At 41.2% G+C, this 23,299-nt stretch overlaps 1 protein-coding gene across 1 annotated transcript in view; it reads left to right on the top strand.

Moving 5' to 3' along the window:
• The window catches only part of LOC138292459 (myomegalin-like), a 1,643,599-nt gene that overhangs the window by 1,126,279 nt on the left and 494,021 nt on the right, over positions 1-23,299 (top strand). Inside the window, exon 25 of the mRNA XM_069231077.1 lies at positions 9,834-10,019. Within this exon, the coding sequence (XP_069087178.1) occupies positions 9,834-10,019 (186 nt within the window). The remainder of the gene's footprint in view (positions 1-9,833; positions 10,020-23,299) is intronic.

Genomic DNA, 23,299 nt, shown 5'->3' with positions numbered 1-23,299 from the left:
TCAGAATGTTTCTGGGAATGGCAGCTTATTGTCGTCAGTGGATTCCAAATTTTGCTGAGATTGCCAAACCATTGCAGAAGCTGACACAGAAGGAGGTTACAGATCCCATTACACTAGACCAGGGTCAGATTAAAGCATTCACTGAGTTGAGAGAGAGTTTGTGCAGGGTGCCAGTGTTGGGAATGCCTGATTACACAAAGCCATTCATATTGTTTTGTCATGAACGTGATGCTTGTTCTTTGTCTGTCTTGACACAGGTCCATGGAGGTGCTTATCGCCCAGTAGCCTATTTTTCAGCTACCTTGGACCCAGTCACAGCAGCCTTACCAGGTTGTTTGCGTGCCGTTGCAGCAGTTGGTCAAAGCCTTTCTCAATGTGAGGGAGTAGTGATGGGATACCCTCTAACGGTAATTGTTCCTTACTCTGTTGAGATCTTACTGACAAGGACGAAAACACAGTATTTGACTGGTGCCAGACTGACAAGGTATGAGACAAGCATTCTAGGTGCTCCAAATGTAACATTGAAAAGATGTATAGTGCTGAACCCAGCAAATTTACTTCCAAGTGATACTGTTGAAATTGAAAAAGAGGAAGACATTGAGCATGATTGTCTCGAGGTAACTGAGCTATGTACAAAACCAAGACTAGATGTCATTGATACAGGATTTGAAGAAAAAGACCAAATTGTCTTTGTTGATGGCTCATGACACTGAGATGGTACAGGAAAATTGAGAGCAATATATGCTGTGTGCACAGTTACAGGTACTTTAGAAGCTTCTTGGCTTTGAGGTGTATATTCTGAACAAGTAGCAGAATTGGTGGCTTTTACTAGAGGATGCCATGTATCTGCTAGATTGAGAGTCACTATCTATATAGATAGCCAATATGGATTAGGAATGGTTCATGATTTTGGTCATTTGTGGTCGCAAAGAGGTTTCCTGACCTCTACTGGTTCACCAGTAAGAAATGGCGACAGAATAAACGAATTGCTGTAAGCAATACAGTTGCCTGAAGAAATTGCTGTGGTAAAATGAAGTGCACATCAAAAGACACATGATCACATCTCACTGGGAAATGGATTTGTGGATCTAGTTGCAAGTTTTTGTGCATTGAAATGTATATAGTTCAATGATAAGTGGGAATTGATGTCAGAAGAAGATAACCCATGTACAAGTTTTGCATTTAAAGTGATCAATACTTTGGAAGAATTAAAAACATTGCAAAGTAATGTTGACAAAGAAGAGAAACGACTCTGGTCCAAATTAAAATGTGTCCAACGACCTGATGAGATTTGGGTTTCAGAGGAGGGTCAGATGGTCCTGCCCAATAGTTTATTGTCACAAATGGCCAGATATTACCATGGCCAGGCACACACTGGGAGGGATGCCATGGTTCGGTGTTCAAGATCGACTGGTTTAATCCCAAGTTTAGGCAGGCAGCAGAGGCAGTATGTCATCGCTGTATAATTTGTCAGCAACTAGACGTGGGAAAAGGGACAGTGGTGAAGTTGAGCCACATTGGAAGAGCAGGAGGTCCATTCAGCAGAATGCAGCTGGATTTCATTGAAAGGCCTGCGTGTGGAGGTTTGAAGTATGTGTTGATGATTGTGTGCATTTTTAGTGCAGCATACCCTACAGGAAGGAATGACAGTCTCACAGTAGCAAAGTTGTTACTTAGGGAGTTGATACCACGTTTCAGTTTTCCGATCTCTTTAGAATCAGATAGGGGAACTCACTTCAACAACGAAGTGATTAAACTCTTATGTGCAGCACTAAACATCGAGCAAAAATTGCATTGTAGCTATCGCCTTGAAGCATCAGGACTAGTGAAACAGATGAATGGTACCTTGAAATCAAGAATTGCAAAGATGTGTGCAGCTACGAATCTGAAATGGCCAGATGCATTGCCTTTGGTATTGATGTCGATGAGGAATACACCTGACAGGAAGACAGGGCTGTCGCCCTATGAGATCCTCATGAACAGAGCAATGAGATTACCAGCAGTTCCAGCCAATGCACTTGTGAATATTACAGATGATATGGTGTTGGACTGCTGCAAAGGTCTGGCTGATGTGGTTTGCTCTTTCTCTCAGCAGGTTCAGGCCACCACCTTGCCACCCATCCACGATCCAGGGCACAATCTGAGAGCCGGTGACTGAGTCGTTGTCCGAAAACATGTTCACAAGATGTGTTTAGAGCCACGCGGGAGAGGGCCTTACCAGGTGGTCCTAACGACTACAGCAGCTGTGAAGTGTGCAGGACTCCCAAACTGGATATACGCGAGTCATACAAAGAGAGTGGTGTGTCCGCAGGATCATGAAGAAGTGTTGTTGAGAGTACCAACAACAGCAAAACAGGTTGCCGTATGTGAACCAGAAAAGGAACCAAGAGATCCTGAACTTGAACCAGAGCTTTTGGAAGATGGTTCTATTACCCCTGTAAGAGAAGAAAGTGACAAATTACAGGAGGGTACAGAAGAATCAATCTCAATGGATACAGCAGGAGAGCCTAGCTCAGCAGAGGTTCTCCCAGAAGCAGATGGTGCTGAAAAACAGACAGAGCAACGGCCAGACCAAGAGGGGGAAAGAGTTGAGACAGATCAAAGTCAAAGTGATCCAACTCCTCCTGAGCCCGTTGCAGGTCAATCAAACGAAAACACCATAGAGAAAGAGATAGAGAAGAGTCCAATCCTGAGAAGAATATTGACAAAAGGATCAAGAAAAGGAGATAATTGGCCTGAGTCTCAGATAGGGAAAAGAAAAGAATAGGTCGTAAATAAACAATAGAGGAAGAAGTAAATACTAAGAGAAAAGAAGAATTGAGTGAAGGAGAACTAAGTGGTGATCGAAAGTTGAAAAGAAAGAGAATAGCAAGTCGGTGTTACACAGGTCCTGAATGGGTGTATGCAACTACAAATGAATGGCTACACAAGTTTATGTCCTTTTGTTTTGATAGAGAAGTTCTGAGTCAGTACTTTGATGTAACCTGAAGGTGATTATGAAGCTGAATTGTAGAAGTAATCAGAAAAAAACCTTAAAGAGACTGTTGAAAAATAAACCGGAAGATACATTGATAACCTGATCGAAAACTTGATGTGACAAGCTGCAAATCGATTTTGACACAGGAAAAGGGTCCCTGAATGTGAGACTGAACTGCGAGAGAAGAATTGTTCTCATTTTTGGTTTTACTGCACTTTATATAAGAGTTACTTCTGCTTTCTGATTCTTTACAGATCATGGCTGAGTTGAATAATCAAGTTAGAAATGCTAGGCACTGTAGATATATGAGTGTTGGATTGGCAATCATGTGTGGAATATTGTTTATAATGGTGATTGTGGGAATGTCTGTTCTTGCTGTGAAAGGAGCCAGTCATACTCCTGCTTCTGAGACTACTACACTAACGGCTTTAGAGAGGTTTAAATTCCATGAGAGGTATTTGCATGAGTATATTAATGCTCAAGGAGAGCTTTCTTCTAATGTTTTCTATTTCTGGTTGAGTGAATATGTTGAGACGATGGATGCAAGGGATTGTCTTGTGTGTATGCAAATTCCTTTGTCAGTAGAGGAAGGAGTTACGTATCACAGCTTACCATTAACCTATGGAATAAGCTGTAGTTTGCTATTCACAAGGGTCTGTAATCAAGAGCATATACAGTATTTTTACTCTAATTATGATCTAGTGTTTTTGTTTGTTCCTATTATTAGGTATTTGAGTATTCTTTGAGCCTACACTAACATTTGGAACTGCATACACACACATAGAAATAATCTCATGTGCTTGCTTACACCTTTGGAAAAGAGCTTCATAGGGCATACTGCTGATCGGAGAAAACCATTAAAAGAAAATTTTGAAAAAGGTTTAGAGAAAAGGACTTATAAGAATGATTATGCTTACACTGCAATTAAAACACAAGGAAAATTAGCATTAGATGCATTACAAGTAGGGAAGCTTTGTACATATAGGCCAAAATCACGCAATGAAACTTTATTTGTGGAACGAGTGAATGTAGGCATGTGTTTTTGTATCAGAGTAAGTGGACCTTTATGTTGAATACTCAGGACCCTGCGATTCCTGGGATCTATTATATTTGTGGACTTAATGCTTATTACCGTCTTCCAAGAGGATGGTATGGAACATGCTATTTGGGGATAGTTCTCCCAAAGATTTATCAGACAGATGACTTAAAGAAGTTTCCGAAATTGACTGAATTACATCATAAGCGACAGAGGAGAGAAACTGCTTCAGCAGATGTGGGAGATATCTTTGGTGCGGTGATTCCTTCAGTGGGAGTCATCTTGAATTCGATCAAGATACGAAAGTTGTCTACTATTGTGGATAACATGCTGACAAATTTTACAGGGGCAATACACCTGATAGATACTGAATTAGCTGCGGACAGAGCTATGAAACTTCAAAATTGCCTTGCTTTAGACATCCTTTTAGCGAAGGACGGCGGAGTCTGAAAAATGATTAACTCTAGGCATTGCTGTTCTTACATACCTAACAATAGTAAGGAGATAAGAGACTTATTTAATAACCTGACTAAGTGAAGTAAGGATTTAAAAGAACTGAAGGAACCAGGAGTTTGGGAAAAGGTTGGAAATGGATTTGCTTCAGTGGGAAATTGGCTTAGTAACATTTGCGAAGGGGTTTTATTAAAAATCATACAGGGAATATTAATTGTGATTGCTTGCATATTAGGATTGTGGGGTTCGTGTAAATTGTGTCAAAAGATTAAACTGAAAAGGTCTAAAAATAATCAGAGGAGGGAAGAACGAAATAGAGAAAGAATCTATAGAGAAGATTTGAGAAGAAGACAAAATACCGAAGAAATCGAACTGTAAAAATAATGATGATAAGGGTAGTGTGATTACATATTTAGTCATCAGAGGAGGGATTGCTGAAGCAGATATGTTAATTAGAAATATTAATGAGTGTTTATGCATTTTGATTAACATGAAAATGGTAGAAATACACAACATAGAAAATTAATGTGCACGTTTGAAAATGTGCCCACGGAGAGTGGTCACCAAGATTAACAAATTATATTTAAAAAAACTAAAAATATGTGAAATGTTGAAAAGGCGTAATAATGATGTAGTAATATGTCATATTAAGATACACAACGTATGTTTTAAATTATATTGTAGAGCTAACGTAGCCGAAGTTGTGGCCTAGTTTTGCCAGGCCTCATGCAGCAGCAGAATAACCATGCAATGTAGAGAAGCCAATGTGCCGAACTGACCCTGAACTACTCGTTAATAAAGTCTGCTCAGCTAGAATTTTCTGCAATGTACCGACGGACAGCAGATGAGAGAATCAAACTTGCAACATATGCTGTGTAGAGCAGATGAGATGTACTTTCCCAGGACTCGAACAGTAGAGACATTTACTGGAGAAGAAAATGCAACATTTTCGATACCTGATGAGCCGGATGAGGAGGACATTGTACAGTGAACCAATCGACAACTTGAGAGCGGCAAAATATTCTAATTCATAGATTTGTAAAATAAAAATTATTGGGTAGAGTCATATCGGGTGACTAATTGACCAATTAGGAATTAGGGGATGGACTGGGTAACTTTGATATAATGTTGTGACAAGGAGGAAAACTTCAGAACTGATGCGGATGTTAGATGTCAGAGGTTAGGCGGAGATATTCGAAGAAATTCGAGACTCTGTTATTGGGCTCATGCTCTTGAGAGCCTGATGCATTGCTGATCAATTGATGACCTGAAGATGAAGACTGGTTTTGTTGCTAATCCATTCCGTGGATAGGTAGCTATGACAATGTGACTGTTTAACTTTTGTGCCTTTCTTTCTAGGTACCAACTGCGCTGTTTAAATAGTTTTTCTTTTAGCTAGATGTTTTTCCAAATTTCTGCTCTTAATTGTTTTCGCATGAAGTCCCACATGGTAATGCTAATCTGGGTTAGGTAAGGTTCCTATGGGTGACGCTGACAGTGACAAATGATTGACAACCTGGTTGCTGAACCCTTCTATAAATGTTGATGAATTAATCTTTGTTGGCTTATGCTGAAGCATTAGAACGTATGTTTTCTCAAGTTCTGATTAGATTATGTTATTGGTGGTCACTAATGAACTCACTCTGAGCTGATTGAATAAAGTTTGAATTAACCATATGGATTAGTATTGTAACTAATAGGGAAATAAAAATTGTTAAAACGTATATTGAGTTGTGGTTATTCATGAAATGTCGACACTATTGACTAATGATTAATGATTCTCTTAGTGGTTATTGATTTGTATATTGATTATTGATGAACATTTGTTACTACATGACTAGGATACTCCATGTGAATCAAAAGGTTAATCAGCCTCTATGTGTTCCCTTGTTAGTTTACTTACTAAGGACCAGGCGCGCTAGCTCTAGGTTGCGGAAAGGGTGCCAGCACGGAGGGAAAGGACAGGAATGCTCCATATGCCATAGATACAGTGCATTCCTGCCCTTTCCTTTTGATGCGGGGCAGCACAGCAAGGTGCCTTGCTGCGCTGCCCTGTGCTAAAATCACATAATTATGGGTCTAAATTTGCAAAAGATGGTTAGTCCTAAGTGCTGATGCATAGTCATACATTGATTTTGAAATGTTGTCTTCGAGTTAAAAAAAATTATATCTATTGATAGCTGCACAAACAGTTGGTTTGAACAGTTTAAATTATCCAAAGCATTTTTAAACACATCCGTTCCATCTGGGATTCTGATTTTTTTCCACCCAGCCATAAACAATACTCCTTTTAGGATCCAAAGGGGAATAAGATCTTCTTTTTCCTTGTAGGTGTAAATTCTTCTAAGCTTTGTCAGATCAATTCCAGTCACATATAGTAAAGGCACTCACTAATTCTCAGTATGCAGGAAAAGTGAATAACAAATTGTGGCAATACTCAACATTACCTTCTTTTTCAAATTCCTGAAAACAATTGATGTTCCTTGCAAAATTGCTTAAATCTGTGTGCTAGTTAAGTTACTCTTCAGTTCCTTCTTGCCACTTCGAAAATGGCCACGACATTGGGTCATGCAGCATGACCTCCGTGAGGATTGCTGATAGAGGACGTGAGTCAGTGCATCACTGCAGCTCTCACAGGAGACTTACAGACGCAGTCACGAGTAGAGCAGGATGCACATAGTTGGCTACTGTTTATCTACGAGTAAGCTGCTTGAGCTCCTACCGCTTGGATATTGTCACACTGTCAAGCAAATGCTGTATAGTGTGTCTGAATAAGAAAAATAAATCTCCTGAATGCTGCCTGTAGCTTGTCCTTTACCTCACTCACCATGGTGGAACTGTAACTCCTCAGAGATACTAGAACACCTGCAGAGGCCACTGGGACATCACAGCAAAAACAGGCTCAGATTGTCCTTGAGTCACTGGGAAGTCAGTTCTGATGACACCTGTCTGGGTAGGTCAGCTTGTTGCTATATTTCTAAAGATGGAGAGGACAAGCAGATTTTGCAGCCAGTTTATAGGTACAGAAGTAGCACTTCCTCTCAAGTCAGCAGTCAGACAGAACCAAAAACGCTGTTTAACACTCTAGAGCATAACACTACATCTTTATGTCTACCCACATCACAATGACCACGTTGGATAAACACCACAATACCTTGCAACTCATACTCCATTACAGCTGATGAAGCAAGCATGCTCATTCCAACCTCATTTTACCACCCCAATCTAGACATCAAAGAGATTCTCAACCTCCAAAATCTGCATTTTACACATCATTTAACTCGGCCTCTGTGTATCAACACTTAATTTATTACAAATCTTCACAATCCCTTTCCGCCCCATAATTCCTTCATATAGTGGACAAAATTGACCAAAAACAGCACAGCAATCCCTATGCTCTACACTCAATACACCAATTTCTCCCAAACCCTGTTAGTGTGTCCCACCATGATGGGGAGAGTAACACACCCTTAGAGGTTAATTTAGAGTTCAGCAAACAGATTCTGCAAACCTGACAGAGTACAACATTCTCGATCCGCCTTCCTCATTTAGAGACGAATAGGATGTAAGCTTTTTTGTCACCAGAGCCTTTGCTGACTCCATCAAATGAAAGCATCCTCTGACAGCCCGACAGAGTAGGCCCATCAGACGAATAATAAAAAAAAATGCCAACACCCTGGGAGCTTCTTTCTGAAAGACAAAAAAAAATTGAAGTTTGGTGAGTATCCATCAAAACCAAAAGTAGCTGTCCGTCAAACGTTATTTACCTTGAAAGGAACTGCAATGATGGCAGTACCTTTCAAGGTACAGAAATAATCACTGGACAAGAGGTCATCTCTAAATTTGACAGACAGAGTACCATTGGGACAGTGGAGGTAATGTACTTTGCTATCCCGACAGAAACCATTCTGTCCATCAAACCCTAAATCAGGCCCTTTATCTCCTTTGCAACCACTGTATCACTGATTAGTCTTGGAGACTTTAATCTTCACCTCTACTACAACAAGAATTAAGGTTCTCTAGGGGAGGAGAATAGAAGAGAACTAGAAAATAGCACACTGTATGACCAATAACATATAAACAGGTGTACACAATAAAATTCCCACACACACAGACAAATTTAAAAAAGAGATATATGTTTAAGTAGTTATAAAGGTACAAGTGTAAAATCATATATCAAAGAGACAACGTGAAACAAAGTACACAAACACCGTAAAGATCAAGGAATTCTGGTGCGAATACAAAAAAACACAAGAGGTCCTACAAAAACCAGGTAACTGAAACTGCAGTGATGGACCGCACAATAGCAGGTGGCCAACCATAAGACAAACCACAGTGTAGAAAACCTATTGGAAAAATAGCAATAATAAGGCTCACATTTAGCATCTAATCATTGCTGTAACTAAGGAAACAGATTAAAAAGTCACTCAAGTCAGTATGAGTAAACTTACTTCATATTAATCCATCAAATAAAAAGCCAAAATGCCTGCCCAATGTCCAAATCATGCCGGACGGGTGTGGTCCTGTCACATGGAGGAGACAGAAAAAGGTCAAAGCCTAACAAGGCAGGGAACCTCAAGATGACTGGAGATGGCAGCAAAAGCCATTTGGGTCAGTGCACCTCTACTTTAGACTCTGAAGCACGTCCAAAAATAGCTATGAAGCTCACAATTGAGCGAAAATGGAGCAACTTGGCAGCAACAACAACTGCTGTGCTTAAAGCTCAGAACTGTTAAGCATGTCTGACGTCACTAGTCAGCGTGTTCGGACCATCTACAGTGCCATGAGGAGGCTGGGAACTGTAGTCCCTAAGAGAACCTTGATTTTTGATATAGTATTATTACCCTGGTTCTTAAGGTTACCTGGTTGACCCCATTTTTTTTTGCAGTTGTCAATAGATACTTTTTAAAAAACGTCTCTGTGATCACCCATTAACCAATACCCTCTCCATTCTATCCACACCCTTTGCACAGCCCTCATCCTCATTGTAATTTCCTCTTCTTTGAATATCTTTCATTAAACTGATCTTAACTAGGGTGGAGCAGCGAGCTATTCATTTAACCGCACCTCCCCCTTGTCCCATAAATGTTGGAATTGTGCACCCAACAAAAGCACCTGCCACTCCCAAGGTCCATCCCCAGTTCTCCTTCGAATCATCTCAAGCTTCCAGCTCCATTTATAGCCTGACCCTCTTTCCCAGTCCTCCAGATGAGCTCAGTTCCAGACTGTGTTTGCTGTGCTTTGGTTAATCTAAAGATTAGATCTTCTTGTTTTACAGTAACCCTAAACTTTCCTTCTATATCCTACGGTGTCATCTCATTGATTTTATTTTATTGTTTTTTTCTATATTTCATTTTCCTCTTCTAGGGCATCATTTCAACCCAATCACTTGCTCAGGTAGTGTTCCTGGGACCCCTTATCTTGATCATTCATCCTTCCTAGTCCCTAGACCTGGCTTGCCTCACCTTGGTTTTGGCTCCAGTGGGACACCGAGGTTCTCCTTGGGAGAGGTGCAGCAGGAACTGCAGATGTTGCAGAAGCAGTTGGGAGAAGGTGAGAGTTGCTTGAGTCATCACTGCTTGGCGTGAGCATGTAGTCTGTGCATGGCTTTCATTTAACATTTTAACATGTTCATCATATACATACTTATGATTTTCTCTTGACTTCATTTTCATTTCCATAGTTAATGCTGTTCAATCATGTGATCATCATCATCATCAAACAAACTTTATTCGGCTTTCAACAAGCCATAAAAGTATCAAGTAGAAAAAAACCACTTCTATATATATAGACACAATAAATATATAAAATAATAAAAGTAGATGATAAAACGTTAAAACACGTTCGTAAATTAGCCATATACAAATATTTAAACCTTGATGAATTTGGGGCAGCACGCCCGTGAATGTCCTTGCGGCTGAACCATGAGAATAAAATTTACAAAAAAGTTCCACACATTTCAGTAAAATTAGTCCAATATGCCCATAGTCTTTCTTAAAGTCAGTACTGAACATAGAAAGTTTGCCAGGATTCCACACATTTCAATAGAGGATAAAACCTGCAGACTAAAATGCGCGTTGCGGCACTGACACAAATTAATCAATCTTAAGAGAGGCAATAATAGGCGTTTTCTATGTTTGTCATAAAATTTACAGAAGAGGACCACATGCATCGTGGATTGGGCCGATTTTGTGTCGCAAGGGCAAAGTCTTAGTGGAGAACTCCAGTCATTCATGATCGGGAAGGTTACTAAACGATGGAAAGTGTCTAAACGTAATCTTGTAAGGACGAAGCGATGTCGAGGGTTTGTCACATTTGCTAAGTAAGGCTGCATCGCTTCCGTAGACAAAATTAATTGATTAGACATGACGCTAGGTTTTTTTTATTCCACTTCCCATCGCTGTTTTTCCAGGTGCTTCAGTGTCAAAGCCCTCAGTTCTTTCCTGGATATATTTTCCAGTGATTGTGGGTTTGTATAATAGTCCTTACAGCCCATGGCTCCAAAAAAGGTCCTAATATATCTCAGCCAGGGAACTCTTTGCGAGTGTATTGACCTCATGCAATCTGATAAAATGATCTTGTTTAACCCAGTGTGCTCAGAGGTCCACACTTTATGCCATAATAATAGTGGCTGTATCTTTATCAGATCGGCTACAAAAGGAACCCCTAATTCCGTGTGGCTAAGATATGATGACGTTCCATTTGGTACCATTAATAAGTATCTGAGAAAGTCGATTTCCACAGTCTGAACCAAGTTACAGTTAGTATACCCCCAAATGCCCACTCCGTACGTTACCGCCGGAATACACTTAGCTTTGTAGATTTTTACCAAATTCGGGAGGGCAATCCCCCCTAACTTTTTTGAAAAAATCTTCAGGGCCGCAGTTGTTTTGATAATCTGCTCTTTTTTTATTTTCAGACAATGTGCCTAGGAGCCCTGATTGTCAAACATTATTCCCAGATATGAAAAAGTGCGGGCTGCCGCCACTTTGTCCTAGTGTATAGTAATATTGTAGGTCTTACCCATTTTCCTACCGCAATTCATTGTGAAAGTTTTAGAACGATTGACCGTAAGTCCCCGATCCGTCATAAAAGATATACAGGTAGTTAAGAGTTTTTGGAGGGCTAACGGTGTCCTAGCCATAAGTACTGCGTCGTCTGCATAAAGCAGTACAGGGACAGCACATTTACCTATTTGAGGGAGGTCTTTGCATTTGCTTGTCAGTGAACGTTCTAAATTATTTATGTATAATGAGAACAAGAGTGGGGCTAGGACGCAGCCTTGGTGCACCCCTCTATGAATGCCAAAAGGCCTGGTACATTCCCCTCTTGTCCCGTACCTCACTCTTGCTCTACACCCGGAGTACCGATCCCTTATAAATTGGACTATTGTTAGTTCGACCCCTATACTTGTTAGGATGTCGCATAACTTCTTGTGTAATACTCATGTGATGCCATTGATCCAATGAGTGAAACATCAGCTAGTCAGTGATTTAAATTTGCATCCAAAGAACTTGGGTATTATGTGTCAGAGGAGGGGTCTTACTCTGAAAAAGAGTCAAGAGCTTGTTTTTGGACCAACCCTTTTACAACCAGATAAGAATTGTTCTAATATCTAATGCTTTTCATCTCTATTAAAATGAAATATTCCATAAATACAATGATTTTTTTGATGTTACACTAAGAGTTGCCCCATGTTGATCTTTGAGGACCAAACCCATGTAGGATTTTTATGCTGACTTCTGCATTCTCATTTGGATGAATTGTATGCAGCTTCTTGTTTTGTAGATATCCTAAATATCTGATGCAGCTCTGGGCTTGCTTGATCAATTTGGATTCTCTTTGTCCACATGATAGAATTGACCATGGGTGAATTACAACTTTCTCTTCCTTAAATGTACTTTTCATTTTATGATATCCATTATGCCAGATTCTTATTATCTATTGTCCACTTCTGGAGACATTGGTTTTCACTTCTTGATGAAGGTCACATAAAGAGTTTTCTGAGCAATCCAGATTTGCACTGTGACTAAAAGTCTTTGTGAGGAGATGGGGTGTAATCTAGCGTGTGGTTGGGCGACCTCACCATGCAAGACGCTTAACAAACCCTTTAAGACCCTTAGGTTTTGTTTGTTAAACGTTCAGCTCAACCTCTGGTAGCTGTGGCTCTGAGCAGCAAAGCTTTCACAAAGAATAAAGTGTAAAGCATTTAAATATCACCAAAACAGTAACAGAAGAAATTGGCAAAGAAATCTAACACCAATATAAAAAATAGACTGTATTTTTATATATTTTTGACACCACAATGAAAAAGATCTACCGAAGCGTTCCAGAGATATAGAATTATAGTAAATAATGGTAGTTCATCCACTTGCAAACAAGCATTGGCAAATTCAACCGATTTGAAATGCGGTCATTTGAGTCATTTTAAGGAACCAACTTTAGTATGGAGCCAGTCACAGGGAACAGCAAGGCCTTCAGAAACAGTTACTTCAGCGGGTGAAGCAGTCTTCAGGCAGTTCCAGGCACTTTCATCTTTTGCAGGGCTTTCATATTGAACTGGTCCTGATGCAAGGGATAAAGGTTGGTTAAGATGCTCAAAGGATGATGTGGAAGCGATGTGGGCGATGGGGGTTTACTGCGACTATGCCTCTGTCCACAAAGGGGGTTAGGTGATCAGAGTCATAGGGTCAACAGCCCTCAAAGTTCTCTAGGTGCTGGCAGAAGTCCAGTATCGTGGTCCTCAGGCAATCCTTCCTGGGTTGATAACGCATCCTCTGGAGGTCCTAGCTGCACTCTGATGACATTCCTGGGCTCAGCAAACTTGAGTGCAATTTTGTGCATTGGGTCCTAGACCCTTGTGCTGCATGGCGGGGATGGTAGTAGGTTGATGACTTTGGGCAACCAACTTACCCCAGCAGACTTCCTCAACTGTTGTGTCTGAGAACGGAAGGCCAATTAGCTGGCCCTTAAAATCTCTTGTCTTTGGGCTCTGCAGACCACTTCTCCTTGAGCAGGACAAGGCTGGCACAGTCCCTTTCCTTTGCGAGCCACCATGTGCAGTGTACAATGGTGTAGCCTCTCTTAGCCGGTCCCATGGTGCAGCAGGGCAGTTCTTCCTCAGTCCTTTTTCAGTACAGTCAAGATTTTAGTTTTGGGGTGCCAAGAGTGCCTTACCTATGCTCAGAACATTCCCTTTGGGCATAATGCGGTTTGTGGCCAATGGCCTACCAGGTTCTTTCCTACTTGAGGACCACTTCCTGTGAAGTGTGGCATTCGAGCATCCCAGAATGCATTGTTCTACCACTTCCAATATAGCAGGAATCTGCTGCCAGCATGTGGAGCTCCCTAGCCTAACCCAGAGGTGTGGCTACCAAGGGGACAACCCTCCCTGTAAAACCAGTTTGACAACTGGTTTTGCCTCTCCTGTCTCTAGTGCCAGTCTGTATGTCTGAACAATGGAGCAGCCCCTTTCCCAAGTGTTACAAATTTGCTCTTTAAGGGTGACTTTTCCTTTGAAGATTGCCTTTTGGGACAACATCTGTGTGGTTCCTGCAGGAGGTTGGTGAAACCTCCTTCCAGTGCATGCCCCTATTGTATCCTTTCCTGGCAGTCATTAGACCGTCTCCCTAGGAGAGCAGAAAGGACCCCTGTGTAACAAGTATGGGCAAAGGGGACTAAAGACAACAAAGTGACAACTTTACTAAAGTTTCACACTGCAACTTGTTACATTATTTTCAACCTAAGTACTAAGCTGGGCTTAATGTAATGAGTTGTTTGATACCTTGGATGACCCACTTTAGCCGTACTGTTCCAGAGTTAGCAGAACTGAGTGGGCAGCATGTAACTCTGTAATTGTGCGACCAAACCTTTCCAAAGTAGGCCTGCCATAGGGGACTTAAACATATACTGTGAGAAGTCTGGCTTTGCCATTACTTTAAATGGCAAGGTAGGACTAGCAGTGCAAACTACTCTTCCAGCATACAATGGTGGGCTGGGAGTCTTCTTTTACTGATGTCTGGCTCAGGATGGCACAACTAGTGTTACAGGCCCTGGAGTGACCCTCTAACTTACATGCCCTACGTACCTTTGATAGAATTTACTAGGGTCTTACAGGTAAGCTTACAAATTACAGGTACAGTTTAGCCAATTGAGTATGAGGCAATTTGACATACCAGTTTAAGGGTAATGGCACAGGCACTGAGGTCTGGTTACTCTAAAAGTTGAAAAACCAGCAGCATTACTCCATAAACATGGGGAAGACCATACAAAAAGAGGCATTTCCCTACACCCTTAGTCTTTCATCAATACCCTGTGTGTAACATGTGGGCATGAACCATCAAATTATGTCTTGATTTTTTTAGATTAAATAATTTACTTCTGTGTAATTTTGCTGCAAAACAATGACTTACTTTGATAGCATAACTGAAAAATAGGAGCACTGTTCCTCAGGAGCGGCTTGTGGTGCTAAAATGGGGCGGGTGGTGCGTGTGGGGGGGATTAATAAAAAATACATACCTGTGCCACTGCGCTGCTCCTCTCCTCTCCTCTGCAGACAGGTTGCATGCACAGGCTCCCAGCTTGCCCTGCGGCCAATCCTGACACTGCTCAGAGTAGCGTTAGGATTGGCTGGGAGCGCCCAGCCATGGCGCTCCCAAGCAGCCTGGGTGCCTGTGCATGCTCTCTCCAGCCTGGCAACTGTGTTGCTGGGATGGAGAGAGCTTACTGCGCATGTATATTTGGCAGGCCCGAGACGGCTGGCCAAACATATATGCGCACTGAGGGGTAGTGCTTTGCAATCCTCCTCTGTGTGAGGCACAGGCCGTCGCCCCACCCCTTTTACCAAAAAACGATAATAAACATAGTTTTATTATTAGATTTTGTTAAAAGGTTTGCAGCTGCTGCCGCTGACGGGGCTGAAGTGCGGGGCTCACAGGTGGTGGTGCGGTGAAGTTGTCTGATGATAGCGTCGGTGAGACCAGGGTTGCGGTGCGAAGTGGGGCAATGCGACTCCATGCAGCGTCGGCAGGTCACAGTGCAGGGCAGCGACATCATTGTGGCGTCACAGTGGTTTCTCTACTTGAGCAGCACAAAACACACAGTTCCCAGTGCTGCAGGTTGAGGAAACTGAAGTCTTTGGTGTTCCTGAAACTTCCAACAGGAGGCAAGCTCTACTCCAAGCCCTTGGAGAACTTTCTCAAGCAGGACACACAGCAAAGTTTACCTTTTGCACTTTTTTCAGGCAGAAGCAGCAACTGCAGGCCAATCCAGCAAAGCAAAATCAGCAAAGGGACAGTACTCCTCCTTCTGCTCTTCAGCTCTTCTCCTGGGCAGAGGTTCCTCTTGATTCCAGAAAGATTCTAAAAGTCTGGGGTTTTGGGTCTTCTTCTTATACCCAGTTCTGCCTTTGAAGTTGGCAAACTTCAAAGCAAAGTCTCAAGTGTTTGCAAGATCCTTCTTTGTCCAGGCCAGGCCCCAGACACTCACCAGGGGGTCGGAGACGGCATTGTGTGAGGGCAGGCACAGTCCTATCAGGTGTAAACGACCACTCCTCCCTCCTCTCTAGCTCAGATGGCTCATCAGGATATGCAGGCTACACCCCCGGCCCCTTTTATGTCACTGTCTAGAGAGGTGCAAAACAGCCCAACTGTCAAACTGACCCACACAGACAATCCACAAACAGGTAGAGTCACAGAATGGTATAGGCAAGAAAATGCCTACTTTCTAAAAGTGGCATTTTCAAACAGACAATTTAAAAACCAACTTCACTAAAAGATGTATTTTTAAATTGTGAGTTCAGAGACCCTAAACTACCCATTTTTATCTGCTCTTAAAGGGAATCGGTGCTTTAAGGATATTTAAAGGCAGCCCACCTTACACAGTGAAAGCCGGATTTGGCAGTATTTCACTGTTAGGACATGTAAGACACACTAGTATATGTCTGACCTTAAACATACACTGCACCCTGCCCATGGGGCTACCTAGGGCCTATGTTAGGGGTGCCTTATATGTAGTAAAAGGGAAGGTTTAGGCCTGGCAAGTGGGTTCACTTGCCAAGTCGAATTGGTAGTTTAAAACGAATATGTGACAGAACAGCTAGGTCCTAAACAACTATAGCCTAAACCACTACTGCTAAACAACTAAAAAGTCTCTACAACTAAGTACTGAACAACTACTGTGTCTGAATAACAATTGCCTGAACAACTAATATATATATATATATTCTAAACAACTAATAAACCATAAAAACCAAAAGGAAAACCTTACCTTAAAATTAGTTGTTCAGGCAATTGTTATTCAGACACAGTAGTTGTTCAGACAGTAGTTGTTCAGTACTTAGTTGTAGAGACTTTTTAGTTGTTTAGCAGTAGTGGTTCAGGTAAGTAGTGGTTTAGACCTAGTTGTTCAGGATGTTTCCCGTTTAAAACTGCACCCACATACACTGCAGAGGCAGGTCTGAGCCATGTTTACAGGGCTACTAATGTGGGTGGCACAACCAGTGCTGCAGACCCACTAGCAGCATTTGATTTACAGGCCCTGGGCACCTCTAGTGCACTTTACTAGGGACTTACCAGTAAATCAAATATGCCAATCATGGATAAACCAATCAACAATACACTTTACACAGAGAGCATATGCACTTTAGCACTGGTTAGCAGTGGTAAAGTGCCCAGAGTCCATGAGCCAACAAAAAACATATCAGAAAAAATAGGAGGAAGGAGGCAAAAAGACTGGGGATGACCCTGCACAAAGGGCCATTTCCAACAGCATCTATGTACGTTTTTTTTTTTTTTGCAATTGAATTTAGATATATGCACATGATGAACAATTGTCAAAAATGATCCAGCCAGCCAACTGGCTAAGATATTTGAACCCATATATTAATTACATTTATCAATGTTGGTTCTTTTTGCTTTGGCTTTGATTTTTCTGTGACTCGTTTTACAAGATGGAGAACTTTTAAGAGTGAGGCTTGTGAATGTGAGTGAGATAACATGTCCAAATAAGTGATATCGAAAGCTGATCTTGAGGTCCACATTCAAGCCAGATGTTCAGTAGAACTGGTAACGTCAATAATTCAGATTTAGATGAAGCGTCTGTAAATGTATCTAGGGTCGATATCCTTAAAATGTGTGACATATCTGATCTTCGTGAACCAACGTTGGACACATCTCCCTGTCACCCACTCACACAGCAAGTTAGATGATAATAAGTGATCTTAAGTAACAATTTTCGTTTTATTGTTCAAATGCTGTGGAAAAAATAAATTACATTTTATTCTTTCCATGGATGAAGCTTACAATATAATAAAATTGTAAGCCTTATCTGAGGGTTACGAGGCCATTACATTTCTGACCTCGAGTTGTAGGGCTGATTTGGGAGGATCGTCTATAAAAGGCAGATGACAAATTTGAAACAGCCAACAGAAGGAGTAAAATTTTATTGAAACCTTCCTCTTGTTGGGAGCACAATGTTTTGATTAAAAATCTGCTATGCAGAAAAATATTAGAGAGTTAATGTACATGATGTTTAGCAGAGATTATTGTCTCTTTTACTTGAATGAAGCTGTTTCACATGCTCCAGTTTACTAGTTTTATGTATTAATATTAATGAATGATAGTTGTTTTCTGCTTATATTTTTTCATGATTGTTATACCCACAAAAAGTTCCTTTCTTAACATCTGCAATGTTTCAGTCTCCAGGTTTTATGCATATATGCTCGCTCATGAGCGTGCTCTTTGGGAAGTATAGCTCTGCTTGCGAGATCATTACTGTTTTTGAAGCATTTTCTTTCTTTATGGCCTTCTCATATTTTCTATGGATACATTGGATTTTAGTCTTTAATTGGCATTCTCAATATGATGTGCAGGCAATATAAGGGGGGTTATAGTTGCATTTTTCTTCTGTTCATGTACTCCTTAGTAGATGTTCTGCTAAGTTACATTAGTAGGTACATTATTTGTGGGTGAAATCATCTATTTGAGTATGATAGGTACTCTGAGAATTTCTCGCAAACGTCAGTGTTATTAGATGCTTAATTAATATTTGTTTAATTGAAGCAAACCAAGACTACTGCTGAAAGAACGGAGTGATTTCTTAAACAAAAAGCGAGCAGTAGAAAATGTGTGTCCTGACGTCAAGAAGTCATCTAGGCCCACTAAGCAAGAAGTCTGGTCAAGTGTCAGAAGAAGTAGTCAGCCCCAAGTGATGCTTGCAGACAATCCTTGCTAAATAGGGAAATAAGAACCCTGTCAAGACTTTGCCCTCTGCCAACGATAATGCTTTCTTCGGTCGTGTTACCATTTCCCTTTCCCTGACAATGGTGCACACCTTATTCAAGCTCCTATGTCTCACTCCTCGCAGGTAATTTTAGTAGTTCAAGACAGGACACTGCTATTTTTCATAGCTGGATGCCTTGCTCTTAAACGGTCTGAAAAATCAATCACTGGAAAATCTGTGTTCATTTAATTAATTCGATCACTTTTGGTGATTGTCATTAGATACCATATTCAAATTAGCCCCAATTCGGACAGTCTAGCCCGAACTACTAGGTCATGCAGATTATCATTTTTAATATAGATGCTGCACTAAGTAAGAAAGGGTGACTTTCAGGGGACATGTCTATGTGGTAACATGGAGAATTAATTCGGAAAGTAGCTGCAATATGAAATAATAGTGCTGACATAGCACTATAATACTCTGAGCGTCTATAACAGAGGTATTTCGTTTAATATAGACTAACCTACTCTGGCTTTACTGGATGATCAGTCAACCATAGACTTGTGAGGACGAGGAGAGTTCTTGTCCAGTATACAGACTCCTCCGAGTCAGCCAATTAACCTGACTAGTTCTCTTGAAAGTATTGCTAGAAGTGCAACAGTGGCTGTGGGTGTTTTGATTCTGCATGTGAACATATCACAGAATGCATAGAATGTGAGGAGGCAGGCATTCAGATCCGCCGGTATAATGTCCCTTCCACAACCTTCTTGAAGTATCCATCTATGTTTTACACCAGTTGGTTCCACCATCTACAACGCGTGTCCTACGAAGATGTAACAGCAGATGTAGTTCAGATACGCCACCTCAACTTTGAATTCAGGGAAATATAGCAGCCACATTGACTACGTATTGTTAAATCACTCAGACCGGCATATAACAGAGGAGACAATAGTAGAAAAGTATCATCAAAGTGACCACGAGACAGTCTTTTTAACACTCAAAGGCCCAGATTCTGGTTGGTGACAGGCAATGCAGCACAGCACCAAAAGCTGCTGCGCTGCGCTGTGTTGCGTGACAACGTGAGAGCAGGAGAGTGCCATATTCTGATAGAAATGGCACTTTCCTCTCTTTTCCCTAGTGGCAGCGCTGTTTTCAGCTGCTGTGTGCCACGCACACACATTAGGAGCATAGTGTTGTGTGCGTGAGTCTAGCATAGGTTTTATACAGGAAGGGTATCCTTCCTGTACAAAATACTATGCCTAGAAAAGTGCAAATGTTTTTCCCACTATGTATGTGTGCTGTACAGTGCAGCACACATGAACAGTCGGAAAAACAAGGTGAAATAACAAAATTTCTCCCTTTTGTGGCGCTCAACCCTTTCTTATGATGTTTAAGAATAGGGTTTAACATAAAAAAGCATGGGTGGTAGCACAGGTACGTCCATGTACCACCCTTCTAATGCCCCCTTGACGCAACGTAATGCAAATCAGCATTTCATGCTGCTTTGCATTACTTTGCCACATAAACCAACGCAAATACTTATTTGCGTTGGTTTGTGAATGCAAAAAAAGTTCAGCGTTGGTTTAGCATTAAAAAAGTAACGCTAAACTGACGCTAAAGCTTTGGGAATCTGGGCCTAAATCTATCTGAAATTGCCTTGACCAACTGAAGGTATTAAACCAATAATTGTCTAACTACTAACAGGAAAAGGCTTATCTGGAATAACATTGTCTGCTGGGATGCTTTGCTGTAATATACAAACAGGTGCTCACGTTTTTGAGATTATAGTTGGGCAATAATTTAGGCCCTGATTTAGAATTTAGAATTTGGCAGATGGAACACTCCCTCACAAAAGTGATGACTTTCCCATCTGCTGTATTACAAGTGCATCATATCCTATGGCACTTGTGAAGAATTATCCCATTTGCCAAACTCTAAATGAGGACGTTATATTCTAATACATATGCATCTTTACAGATTAAGATGGTGGCTGCTATTCCATTTTTTGTTAAAAAAACATGCAAAGAAAAACAGTGAACTCCCAACCTTTAAATGATATTGGGTGTAGACTAACAAAAAAGGAATTACTCACTGTAGTGAAAGTGGGGAGAATAGATAATATAATTAGGATTTGTTGGGTTTATAAGAAAACTTTAGAAGGTAAGAAATGGGATTGGCTTTAGCAGCAGTGGTCCTAGTTTCTAGAAACTGCTAGAGCTAATGATGCATGCGCATTCTGGTTATTTATTGTAAATGTCTGTTAGGAGACCACAGCAATATCAGAATTGCATATAGTAAAAAATAGCTTGTATTCATTCTTTTAATTTGTAAAAACTAGCCAATTATTGAAAACCAATGTCAACCTATAATGATCATTGATTGTTGCTATGTCAACTCTCAACTCCACCATTTGCACCATCTACACTGGATGAAGCAGTTTTGGGCCATCCAGAGTCAAAAAAGTGGGAATGCTTCTAAGCTCAATACACTTTCCATGAATTTGTATAATCAGACCACTAATATGGGGCTAATATTTGTATCATTATTTAATGTGAATTAGCCATAGTGAATCAATTCCATATGTGGTTGGGAGCAGAAATCATCCCACGCTTCAAAAAGGTAAGTCCAAGCGACTCTGTGAATTATCACCTCATCAGTTTAAAATATTTGGGAGGAAAGATTAGAAACTTGGGTTACAAATAATGATATTGTTTCATATTTCTCTGGAAGGCTGTTGATGAACAGAACTCCTTACTGACCAGCGTTATGTCTTGATCCATCTAAATGCAATCTTGTTAGAGTGAGAAGGGGGACAAATAGGGAGACTATCAGCCCGTTTCTTGTTGCCCATGGGAATGCCTCTGGTGTGTGCCACATCCAACACAAAGATAGGTATTGATGAGTATGGTCTGATTTTGTCCGTAAGACTATCTTATGGACAAAATACGTCTACCATTCCCTCCGCACTCATCAAAAACTACCTCTTAATCTCCTTATTTTATAATGGGAAGATCTTAATATCATGTTACAAGCCTGAGATGAGAACCCCGAAAGTTTTGATTTTCGTTTCCTGGCACTTATACAGCTGACATCAGACCTCATTTCACCTATTCCATCCATCTCCTCTTGCTTCCCTACTGTGGCTGCTGAGTCTATTTTAGAGTGAGATCACCATGTGTTACACCTGTCAGCCTTAGGGTGGCCTTTCCCTAAACATTTAGCCTACTTACCTCCATTTTGTGCTGAAATTAGCTTTTGTTGACCTTAGGTGCTTGTGCTCACTCCAATAGACATCCTAGCTTCATGGAGGGAATGTAACACCTCACCCATTCACAAACATGGGGAGAAGAGTAGCTAAAAAAACTAGACTGGTAGCTCTCACTGATAACGAGACTTAATACTTTGCTGGAGTCATCTTAGAGGAGTTATTATCCTCGGCTACAAGCAACTCAATCATCCCTCTTAACCAGACTGTATTCTGCATGCAAACCGGTACTATTACTAAACTTTTGGCCCATTGCTTATTATTGGGTGCTACAAAGGGAGCCAAGACACCTCTGTATCACTGTTTTACTGATTACCGGTATGCTTTTGATCATATAGACCAGAGCAAATTGTGGCACAAATTGAATAATTGGAATGTTCCACCCACCCTTTTGAAACAGCTCTTCATGCTGTACACAGACACTTGGGTGCAAGTTAAGTTGGGGGGCAGGACCCCATTTCTTCAGACAAATTCCAACCACCTAAGGCCTGAAGCAGGGATGCGTTCTAGCACCCACTTTGTTTAACCTTTTCATGGTGGATCTAACACCACAGTTTGATAGCTGCAATTCCAATGCCCGAAGCTGGGGGAGGGGGGAATGGTCCCCTCAAATCTTCTATTGATGACGACTTGGTGCTTATAGTTCACATCCCTACTTGGTCGCAACATTTGCTAGAGGTCACTCAATCTTATTCGGATGAAAATGGCCTGAAGATTAACCAAGAGAAAAGGACCAGGTTGTGGTCCTAAACCAAGCAAAAAAAAGGGCCCCACGCTGGTACCTGGCCAATCAACCTTTGGAGACAGTAGGAGAATATACGTACTTACGAGTGAGAATAGACTGTAGTAGCTAATTTACTCTCCAGAAAGAAGCTCTAAGGAGGAGAGGCAACACTGTAGCTCTTGTATTAAAAACTCTGAAGAAGAAAGGTTTTAGTTCCAGCTTTGCACCACTACTCCTAGTGATGCAGGCAAAACTTGTTCAAACAATAACTTAGGGGAGCGAGACAATGAGGGGCAGAGAAGTTGCCGCTCTGGACGCAATAATTGCTGGTGCTTTCACAATGACATTTAGCCTTCCTACGTATACTTCACAAGCCTAGATAGGACTTGAGTTCAGCCTGCACAAGCAGACACTGGAGAGAAGAGTCACATTCATCGACCTTTGGCACAAAATCAAGGGCGCACAATCAAACACCCTGAATGCCCACCTTTGGGCAGAATTGACATCTAGGGAGAACTCTCCAGCAAGGTCCTATCTTTAAAGGTCAGCTAAACAACTGGGCCCATAGGACCTGTAGGAGATGCCAATAACTCATGCCAGCTTTAAATGCCTGGTATACAAAAC

This window comes from Pleurodeles waltl, chromosome 4_2, assembly GCF_031143425.1.
Source record: "Pleurodeles waltl isolate 20211129_DDA chromosome 4_2, aPleWal1.hap1.20221129, whole genome shotgun sequence".
NCBI lineage: Eukaryota > Metazoa > Chordata > Amphibia > Caudata > Salamandridae > Pleurodeles > Pleurodeles waltl.
Note: the sequence above shows the minus strand (reverse complement) of the source record. Positions and strands in the feature narration are given on the sequence as shown.